The 10,358-nt window shown below is 45.2% G+C and overlaps 2 protein-coding genes across 2 annotated transcripts in view; both read left to right on the forward strand.

The window, feature by feature from the left end:
* Positions 1–2,000: 2,000 nt before the first annotated feature.
* Positions 2,001–10,009, forward strand: LOC113431372 (uncharacterized). Its single transcript, XM_087944036.1, has 2 exons — positions 2,001–3,236; positions 7,870–10,009. Exons 1-2 carry the CDS (start codon positions 2,378–2,380, stop codon positions 8,658–8,660), a joined length of 1,650 nt encoding a protein of 549 aa, XP_087800162.1. The 5' UTR covers positions 2,001–2,377; the 3' UTR covers positions 8,661–10,009.
* The window catches only part of LOC148129439 (uncharacterized), a 102,322-nt gene continuing 99,326 nt past the window's right edge, over positions 7,363–10,358 (forward strand). The window contains exon 1 of the mRNA XM_087944018.1: positions 7,363–7,562. Coding sequence (XP_087800144.1) covers positions 7,374–7,562 — 189 coding nt within the window. The 5' untranslated portion in view covers positions 7,363–7,373. The remainder of the gene's footprint in view (positions 7,563–10,358) is intronic.

Here is a 10,358-nt window from a genome sequence, read left to right on the forward strand (position 1 = left end):
CTAGAGGACTGGTACAGAATGTACTACAGATGGTCTACACAAGACTACGTCATAGCCACAAGCTGGCTGGAGGCTAAGATGCCGACAAATAGGAAAACCCAAATGTTGAGCCACAGATTAACCATGCAACGCTCTCAAGCAGAGGCTCTCGAGCTCAGCATCCTGCTTCCTGAGGAGAAATGAACGTATTGAGTGGTGCAAACTGGGGGAGGGGTTGTCCGTTTAAAAAAAGGATTGATAACAAGAATTGGCTCCATTTCTTTGAACAACTGGATGATGTTCCCATGAATTTGTAGCCTCCAGACGCAGCCATTGCAAGTTTGGCATGGAGCTGATAACCTGATCCCTGAATTTGAGAGAAACTTCGACCTTTGCAAAGGGGCTTAGTTGCCTACCCAAAAATATGAATCTGGAAATAATTCAGGCAAAACAAAAAGCATTTAAGGAGGAACCAAGTCTTTTTATAGGGTACAGAAACAAATGATAATACATTCAGTATATTTGATATGCCTGGAAGCAAGTGATCAAACAAAGATACTGATTACATGTGAGACTTAAACAGCTGAAAACAAGGAGTCTAGATTAGAGGTCCTGAACCTTTGTGCCTCTGACCATACCAGGCCATGGCCTGTTGGCCACTGGACCATGTGAATGACTGGCTAGTTTGCCTGCACAACCCCACTCGCGCTATTGCAGCTCCAGTAGCACCCATGCAACACCTGTGGTGACAATAGCATGAATCTTTATTTCCTTATTTTTTCCACGTAGGGAAGAAATTATTAAATATTTGGTTGATTTTTAATAATATTCCTAGATATTTGAAGGATTTCCCCTTTTTATGAATGCTTTACAATACTACGGTAGCTACCTCATTCTGAATTTTAGGAAGGCTAGAGAAAATTATGAAGTTACTTTAAAAAAAATACTGTTAACCTTGATATTTCTGTAAATACTCTGGATTCTAAATGTATTTAGCTTATTGGAACTTGCAAAAAGATATTTATGTTCAACCTTTATTATTTTTGCAAATAACTAAAGACAGTTAACATATGCAGTCGATCTTTCTCCTACTTTCCTCACAACCACAACCCTGTGAGGTGGGATTGGGCTCCTGCTTTCTAACTTTGGTGCCTTAATCACTAGACCAAACATGTGCAAATAAACAAACAAACCAGTCTCTGGGTTAAGACTGAGTTCCATTCTTAACTCAATCTTTTACTCAAAATTCTATGAAACCTGGAACTTACAAATGCCACTAAGGGGCAGACGGTGGTGTCCTTCCTAAACCGATGACATTCTGAAGCTGCACGATGTTTTCAGGAATAACTGCAAATCACAACTGAGCCCAATATTTCTGTTGCTAAGTTTGTTTATTGAGTTTTGCCCCATTTTATGACTTGTCTTGCACACTGTTGTTAAGTAAATCACTGCTTCCATGGCCCGGTTCTGAATGAATCTGTCCCAAATGGCATGCTTAGAAAATGAAAAAGATTGCAGGGAGTCTGGCGGTCGGTTTGTGCTCACTTGTTAAGAAAAAAGTGGCAAAAAGCGGGGAGACATTGAAAGGAACATCCTGCCAGAGGGGAATAAAGATCAAAGGGGCAACTTTGGAAAACGAGGTTTATAATGACAGGCATCTCTTCTGCCTGGCTGCCGCCCCATTTGACAAGGGAGAGATCCCCGGATAGGGAGGGAGGGGCAGAGACGCAGCCCCAGAAGGGACCCTCGGCTCCGGCTGCCTGGATGCCCCCCACCCGCCTTGCCCAGGCAGGGAGCCCGGGCGGGGGTGAGGAGAAGAGCCCCTTAACCTCCGCAGGACTGAATTGGGGGAGGGGGAAAGAAGACGGAATCCCCCCACGGCCCCCGCTCCACGCCGGCCCAGACGGCCCTTAGCACCGCGCAGGCGCCATCTGCCTGACTGAGGAAGTACGCCGCCGATTGGTCGTTCGGGAGACGGCGGCAGGGGATTGGCAGCGGGACTTCTTGGGGCGGTCCCTAAAGAGGAACAGGAGGAGTTTCTAGGAAAGGGCGCGCAACGAGGTCCCGCCTTCACTTCCGGACTCAAATAGACGTCTGAGGCGATTAATGGATTCTGTTTGCCGACGGGGTCGGAGACGTCTGAGGGGGAACTTTCCCGCAGAAGGGAGCCGGAGGCCTGGCCTGGCGCTGTGAAGTGGAGGCTGTATCCGCCTCGGGCCTCCCCGGAAGAACCGCGAGAGGCGGAGATTTCGGCCTAGGAGTCCCCTGCCGTGAAGGGGACACAGACGTGAACCGCCTCTCTTTCTTCCCCTCAGGAGGATGGAGGAGCCCGGAGAGGGAAGGAACTGATGCCCGAGAGGAGGAGGTTGAGAAGGAGACCGGGCCCCGCGGAGCAGCCATGGCCGGTCCCGAAGCAGCTCCCACGGTAGACGGCGGGGAAAGGCCGGGAAGCTCCGGGGCTGCAGGTGGGATGAGTCCAGGTGGATCCCGGAAAAGGGGGCGTCCCAGAGGACAATGCCGGGAGAAGGAAACGGGCGGAGACCCCGAGACGTGCGAGGCCGGAGGGTCCCTCGGAAGATCCCGGAAGCCCCGAAGGATCCAGGAGGGAGAATCAGAATATCAGTGCCCGGAATGTGAAAAATCCTTCCAAAGAAACGACTATCTTGAAATCCATCTAAGGACCCACTCGGGAGAGAAACCTTATACATGCCTGGAATGTGGAAAGAGCTTCAGTCAGAGGGGAAGCCTTCATAGGCATCAAAGGATCCACACTGGAGAAAAACCATACAAATGCATGGAATGTGGAAAGAGCTTCAATGAGGTGGGCAACCTTCATACACATCAAAGATTCCATTCAGGAGAAAAGCCATATAAATGCCTGGAGTGTGGAAAGAGCTTCACTCTGAGTGGACATTTGTATACACATCAAAAAATCCATGCAGGAGAAAAGCCGTATAAGTGCCTGGAGTGTGGAAAGAGCTTTACTGAAGGTGGACAGCTCCATGACCATCAAAGGATCCACACTGGAGAAAAACCATTTATCTGTTTGGAGTGTGGAAAGAGCTTTACTGTGAGTGGACAGCTCCGTCGCCATCAAAGAATCCACACTGGAGAAAAACCGTATCAATGCCTGGAGTGTGGAAAGAGCTTCAGTCAGAAGGAGCATCTTTACCGACATCAAAGTGTCCACACTGGAGAAAAATATAAATGCCTGGAGTGTGGAAAGAGCTTTGATCAGAAGGACAAGCTTTATAGACATGAAAAAATCCATACAAAAGAAACACCATAAAAATGCCTGGAGTGTGGAGAATCCTTCACAGCAATCAGAATGCTCAGAAGTCATCAAAAAATTCACCTGGAGAAAACCTCTGAAAATTCATGGAGTGTAAAAAGTTTGTCAGAATATGTTTCAGTAAAAATTATAAACTTTACACACTCAGAAGAATTTTTTTAAATACACAGAGTCCTTCTGAACAAATGGCAATTCCAAAACCACCTAAAAATCCCTATGAGAGAGAAACATACTGGTAGGGCTTGCTCATAAAAAAAAGAGAGGTTGATGTAGAATCTGCTCCATTTCTTTCTTAACAAATTCCCATGAATTTGTAGCCTCCAATCTCAGGCATTCCCGATTTGGCATGGAGCTGATAATAACTTGACCCCTGAATCTGAGAGAAACTTTGACCTTTGGAAAGGGCTTATTTGCCCATTCAAAAATACGAATCTCCAAATAATTCAGGCAAAGCAAAAAGCATTTAAGGGGGAACCAAGCCTTTTTATAGGGTACGGAAACAAATGATAACATACATTCAGTATATTTGATGTGTCTGAAAGCAAATGATCAAATGATATTGATTACATGTGAGACTTGAACAGCAGAAATCAGGGAGTCTAGATCAGAGGTCCTGAATCTTTGGGCCTTTTGGCCACTGGACCATATTAGTGGCTGGCCAGTGCATGGGCACAATCCTCCCTCATGACATCGCGGCTCCAATAGTGCCCGTGCAGCAGCTATAGCGACAACAGCATGAGTGGAGGGCTTCTGCGCTCAGAGATGCACACACACTGGCCAGTCACTCATGGTAATCCAAGAATATTTTTTATTTTCATTTTCATTTTCTTTTATATTTTTCCACATGGAAAAGATATTATTAAATACTTGAATTAATTTTGAAATAATCCTAGATATTTGAAGGATTTCCTTTTTTGTGGATGTTTTAAAATACAGTAGCTACCTCATTCTGAATTTTAGGAAAGCTAGAGAAGATTATGTTACTTTTTAAAAATTACTGTTAACCTTGATATTTCTGTAAATTGTTTGGATTCTAAATGTATTTAGCTTATTAGAACTTGCAAAATATATATTTCACCTTTATTATTTTTGCAAATAACTGAAGGCAGTAAACAGATCTTCCTTCTATTTTTCTCACAAAAACCTTGTGAAGTGGGTTGGGCTGAGACTGACGCCCAAGGTTACCCAGCTGTCTTTTGTAGCTAAGGAATCACTTGTGCCTTAATTACTAGACCAAATGTCTGCAAATAAATAAACTGGGTTAAAACTGAGTTCATTCCTAACTCAATCTTTCACCCAAAATTCTATGAAACCTGCAACTCTTACTTACAAATGGACTACTTGTCACTAAGGGGCAGACGGTGGTGTCCTTCCTAAACCGATGACATACTGAAGCTGCACGATGTTTTCAGGAATAGCTGCAAATCACAGTAAAAAGACTGTACAAGTTGTCTTCTACTTACAACAACTGAGCCCAATATTTCTGTTGCTAAGTTTGTTTATTGAGTTTTGCCCCATTTTATGACTTATCTTGCACACTGTTGTTAAGTAAATCACTGCTTCCATGGCCCGGTTCTGAATGGCTCACGGCTCACTAGTGGGTTGGGGATCCATGATCTACAGTAAAAGGTGATTGATCAGTAATGAGGTTCAGGAGGGGAATGTGGGACTCAGCAGGGTGGGAAGAAGGCCCAAAGCCTAAGGGGACTCAAAGGGTGGGTTGGAAAATGGGGGGAGACGGGGTGTGTGTGTATTGCAGAGTTCTTTGGCTAATGGTGGGGAAACACCTGGTAGTATTAAAGTGGCTGTAACTTTGAAACTGGGTTGTCGCTAAGGAACCATTCGGAAGTAGAGAACTGCTTGTAATTAAAGCTGACACTCAGCCACTGTGATTCTTTGTGGCATACGACATAAACGTACCAGGAATCTAGAGCCAATATATAAGCAGAACATCTAGAATCTGAAATCCAGATGGGGGAAGGGGTAGCTAAACCCCAGAACCACCAAAGTCTTCTTTGGCTGGAACCCAAACCTGCTCCAGATCCTCAAGTCCTTCAGATGGTGGCAAGGAGTCTGGACAGCATCATTCGGTCTGCTGGATAGGAATGTAAATCTAGGCGGTCTCAGTGAAATAATTCACTTATTTAGCTCTCCCGCTGTCCACATTGCTTGCGAATGAGAAGAGGACGGGTTGGAGATCAGCCAGTTCTCCACTTCTCTCTCCCAGGTAGCAGACGAGCTCAGGCGTCTTCAGTGTCTATTTTGTCGCTTCCTGAGGAATGTTCCCAATAAGCTTCCTGATAGTGGCTCGCACCCGGTCGTAGAGCTCTCTTTCTGCAAGGAGATTCCACATAGGTTTAGAGGAAGAAACACGAATGCTGCCTCCATCTGGCTAAAAACATATAGATGACCTCTGGCAGTTCTTGCCAGTTTGTGGCGTTTCCTTCTCATGCCAACCATCATGGCTGGCCCCGCCCCTGTTCTGTCCTGAAAGAATCATGGATGTTTGGAGGCCATTACTGTATACATACCGAGGGCACCCAGGACAATGGAGTGGTGTGGCCTAGAGGTGGAGGTCTTGCCTTCCAATCAGGAGGCTATGAGTTCAATCCTAGGTAGAGGCTGATATTTCTTTCTCAGGGCACAATATATCTGCTGCAAAAACTCCGCAATGGCAACAGGAAGGGCAGCTGGCCAGTAAACACTCAGCTCCATTCAGTTGTCCCAACTCTACCCTGCAAGGGATTATGGCGTCATTAAATGACAAACAACAACCACCCAGGACAATTCTACCCTTTCTTGCTGCTTGCAGGGGCTAATCCTGCTACGAGAGGTCACGTTGCCAGGTTCTGTGCAGCAGTATTTAAATTCCATCAGGGGATAAAGTGGCATCGGATCCATTTCTCAAGAGTGACTTCTGTCCTATTCCATCTTTTATGCTCCTGCACATTGCTAATTTTCTAATTGCTATTACTAATGTTAGTATAAAGGTACTTACTATAGGTAGTCCTCGACCTATGACCATAATTGAGCACAAATTTTTCTTGCTAAGTGAAACATTTGTTAAGTCAATTATGCCCCATTTTATGATCTTTCTGGCCACCATTGTTAAGTGAATCACTACACCTGTTATGTTAGTATCACGGTTAAGTTACATGACCCGGGCACACTGCAACGGCTATAAATACGAGTCAGTTGCCAAGCGTCTAAGTTTTGATCACATTACCATGGGGATGCTGCAAGTTGCTAAGTGTGAGAAAGTGACTTACGAAGTGATCGTAAGTCACTTTGAATGGTCACTAAACGGACCATTATAAGTCAAAGACTAGCTGTAATTACCTGTATCCATGACTGTAATAAAGATTTGACTTGATTGGTCTTAGGCTTTATAGAGTGGTATTAGTGCCTCCCTTGATCTGGATTGTATCAGAACGGATCTGTCCCAAATGGCATGCTTAGAAAATGAAAAACATTGCAGGGAGTCTGGCGGTCGGGTTGTGCTCACTTGTTAAGAAAAAAGTGGCAAAAAGCGGGGAGACATTGAAAGGAACATCCTGCCAGAGGGGAAAAAAAGATCAAAGGGACAATTTTGGAAAACGAGGTTTATAATGACAGGCATCTCTTCTGCCTGGCTGCCTCCCCCCCCCTCTTGCCAAGGGAGAGATCCCCGGATGGGGAGGGAGGGGCAGAGACGCAGCCCCAGAAGGGACCCTCGGCTCCGGCTGCCTGGATGCCCCCCACCCGCCTTGCCTAGGGAGAAACCCCGGGTGAGGGTGAGCAGAAGAGCGGCGGCACCAGAAGAACCTCCGCAGGACTGAATTGCGGGGATGGGGGAGAAGAGCGCACCAAGACGGGCCTCGGCACCGCGCAGGCGCCATCTGCCTGACTGAGGAAGGACGACGCTGACGGCGGCAGGGGATTGGCAGGTGGACTTCTTGGGGCGGTCCCTAAAGAGGAACAGGAGGAGCTTCTAGGAAAGGGCGCGCAACGAGGTCCCGCCTTCACTTCCGGACTCAAATAGACGTCTGAGGCGATTAATGGATTCTGTTTGCCGACGGGGTCGGAGACGTCTGAGGGGAACTTTCCCGCAGAAGGGAGTCGGATGGCCTGGCGCTGTGAAGTGGAGGCTGTATCCGCCTCGGGCCTCCCCGGAAGGACCGTGAGAGGCGGAGATTTCGGTTTAGGACTCCCCTGCCGTGAAGGGGACACAGCCGTGAACCGCCTCTCTTTCTCCCCCTCAGGAGGATGGAGGAGCCCGGCGAGGGAAGGAAACTCCGCCCGAGAGGAGGAGGTTGAGGAGGAGAGCAGGCCCCGCGGAGCAGCCCTGGCGGTTACCGAAGCAACTTCCACGGCAGACGGTGGGGAAAGGCCGGGAGGCTCCGCGATTGCAGGAGGGATGAGTCCAGGTGGACCCCGGAAAAGGGGGCGGCCCAGAGGACAATGCCGGGAGAAGGAAACGAGCGGAGACCCCGAGACGTGCTTGGAGGCCGGAGGGTCCCTCGGAAGCCCCGGGAATTTCCAGAGCATCCAGGAGGAAGGAAAGAAATATCAGTGCCTGGAATGCGAAAAGTCCTTCAAAAGAAATGACTATCTTGTACGCCATCTAAGAATCCACTCAGGAGAAAAACCTCATCAATGTCTCGAGTGTGGAAAGAGCTTCAGTCAGAGGGGAAAACTTTATAGGCATCAAAGGATCCACACTGGAGAGAAACCATACAAATGCATGGAATGTGGAAAGAGCTTCAATGAGGTGGGCAACCTTCATACACATCAAAGATTCCATTCAGGAGAAAAGCCATATAAATGCCTGGAGTGTGGAAAGAGCTTCGCTCTGAGTGGACATTTGTATACACATCAAAAAATCCACGCAGGAGAAAAACCGTATAAGTGCCTGGAGTGTGGAAAGAGCTTTACTGAAGGTGGACAGCTCCATGACCATCAAAGGATCCACAATGGAGAAAAACCATTTATCTGTTTGGAGTGTGGAAAGAGCTTTACTATGAGTGGACAGCTCCGTCGCCATCAAAGAATCCACACTGGAGAAAAACCATATCAATGCCTGGAATGTGGAAAGAGCTTCAGTCAGAAGGAGCAGCTTGATCGACATCAAAGTGTCCACACTGGAGAAAAACCGTATAAATGCCTGGAGTGTGGAAAGAGCTTTACTGAGGGTGGACACCTCCGTCGACATCAAATGATTCACACTGGAGAAAAACCTTACAAATGCTTGGAGTGTGGAAAGAGCTTCAGTCAGAAGGGACAGCTTTGTAGACATCAAAAAATCCATGCAGGAGAAAAACCATATAAATGCCTGGAGTGTGGAGAATCCTTCACAACAATCAGAAATCTTGGAAGTCATCAAAGAATTCACCTGAGGGGAAATCCCTAAACAATCATGGCAATGTGGAAAAAGTTTGTCAAAATATGATTCAGTAAAAATTATAAACTTTACACTCAGAAGAAAGTTTTTAAATGCAGAGTGTGCTAGATCCTTCTGAACAAATGACAGTCTCAAAAACCACCTAAAAATCCACATGGTAGAAAAACATTAATGGACTGATTGTGGCTAATATGCTGCCAAATGTAGCCAGCAAACTCTGCAACCCTGGATGACATAGATAAGGGTTTCCCTAGTGCTAAGAACCTGCTTAAATAAACACAGAGATGTAAATTCTTTTTATTGCCCATTCAACCTGTGAATGTATACTGTATTATCAGCTGAAACCTTCAAGGAAACCTTCATTACCATGGTTTGTTTAATGTCCATAGTTTTGAAATCTAATAGTATTGATTTGAGTCACATTACAGTTTTAAAAAGTATGTTACGTGATCATAATTTTCTTGCAAAATTGTCCACCTCTTGAAAATTCGGCAAAGGATGCAAGTGTATTCTGCATACCATCACAAACATTCAATCCATCATTGGAACAATGTAGCTGTGAAATATGTGGGTTATAAACTCAAACAATTTCCGTGCTGCGAGAAATATATTCCTTGCCTTGGCTATGAAAGAGTTCTGTGCTAATTCTTTCATATAATTTATATGGGTTTTCCAAATGCCAGTAGTATGGTAGGACCATTCCAAACTTGTCTTTTCGATTCCCTCAGTGTTCCATTGATGCTTTTTTGATTTTTTAGTAAAGAAAAACTACAAAAAAATTTCTAAGGCCAACTAAGATATGTGAAATAATAATGTCATTGAATGTAAGAAAACTACAATTGGGCCCACTAAGTGAGGCAGGTGTAAACTGGCAACATGACCTGTTGGGGAATGTAGGTTAAAATTACAAATCCCACATCTAATTTACAGACCCCTCACATCCTGGACAAAAACTGTTTCAACTCCTTCCCTAAAACAATGCTATAGAGCCCTGCACATCAGAACAACTAGATACAAGGACAGTTTTTTCCCCAAATGGCATCATTCTGCTAAACAAATAATTCCCTCAATACTGTCCAACTTTTCAAAGTCTGCACTACTATTACTCTTCATCTCATTACTCCTTATCGCCCATCCCCTCCCACTTGTGACTGTATGACTAATTTTGTTGCTTGTATCATTTATATTGACTGTTTCCTAGTATGATTTGATTGCTTATTGTACCTTGTAACTATTAAGTGTTGTATCTTATAATTCTTGACTCTTGATGAATGTATCTTTTCTTTTATGTATATTGAGAGCATTTGCACCAAGACAAATTCTTTGTGTGTCAAATCACACTTGACCAATAAAAATTCTATCTAATGGAGTCATGATTATATCTCTCAATTATGAAAGAATTGAAGACAAAAGCATAAAAAGCAGCTCAATGGTAGCATACCTAGAGCAAAAGCCAGCATTTTGTTATGTTTACGCAGTCCTCCAATTCCCTATCTAGAGGACTGGTACAGAATGTACTACAGATGGTCTACACAAGACTACGTCATAGCCACAAGCTGGCTGGAGGCTAAGATGCCGACAAATAGGAAAACCCAAATGTTGAGCCACAGATTAACCATGCAACGCTCTCTTAAGCAGAGGCTCTCGAACTCAGCATCCTGCTTCCTGAGGAGAAATGAACGTATTGAGTGGTGCAAACTGGGGGAG

Source organism: Notechis scutatus, chromosome 15, assembly GCF_049901735.1.
Source record: "Notechis scutatus isolate UNSWTSFEM ecotype Mainland chromosome 15, rNotScu1.2, whole genome shotgun sequence".
In the NCBI taxonomy this organism is placed as follows: Eukaryota; Metazoa; Chordata; class Lepidosauria; order Squamata; family Elapidae; genus Notechis; species Notechis scutatus.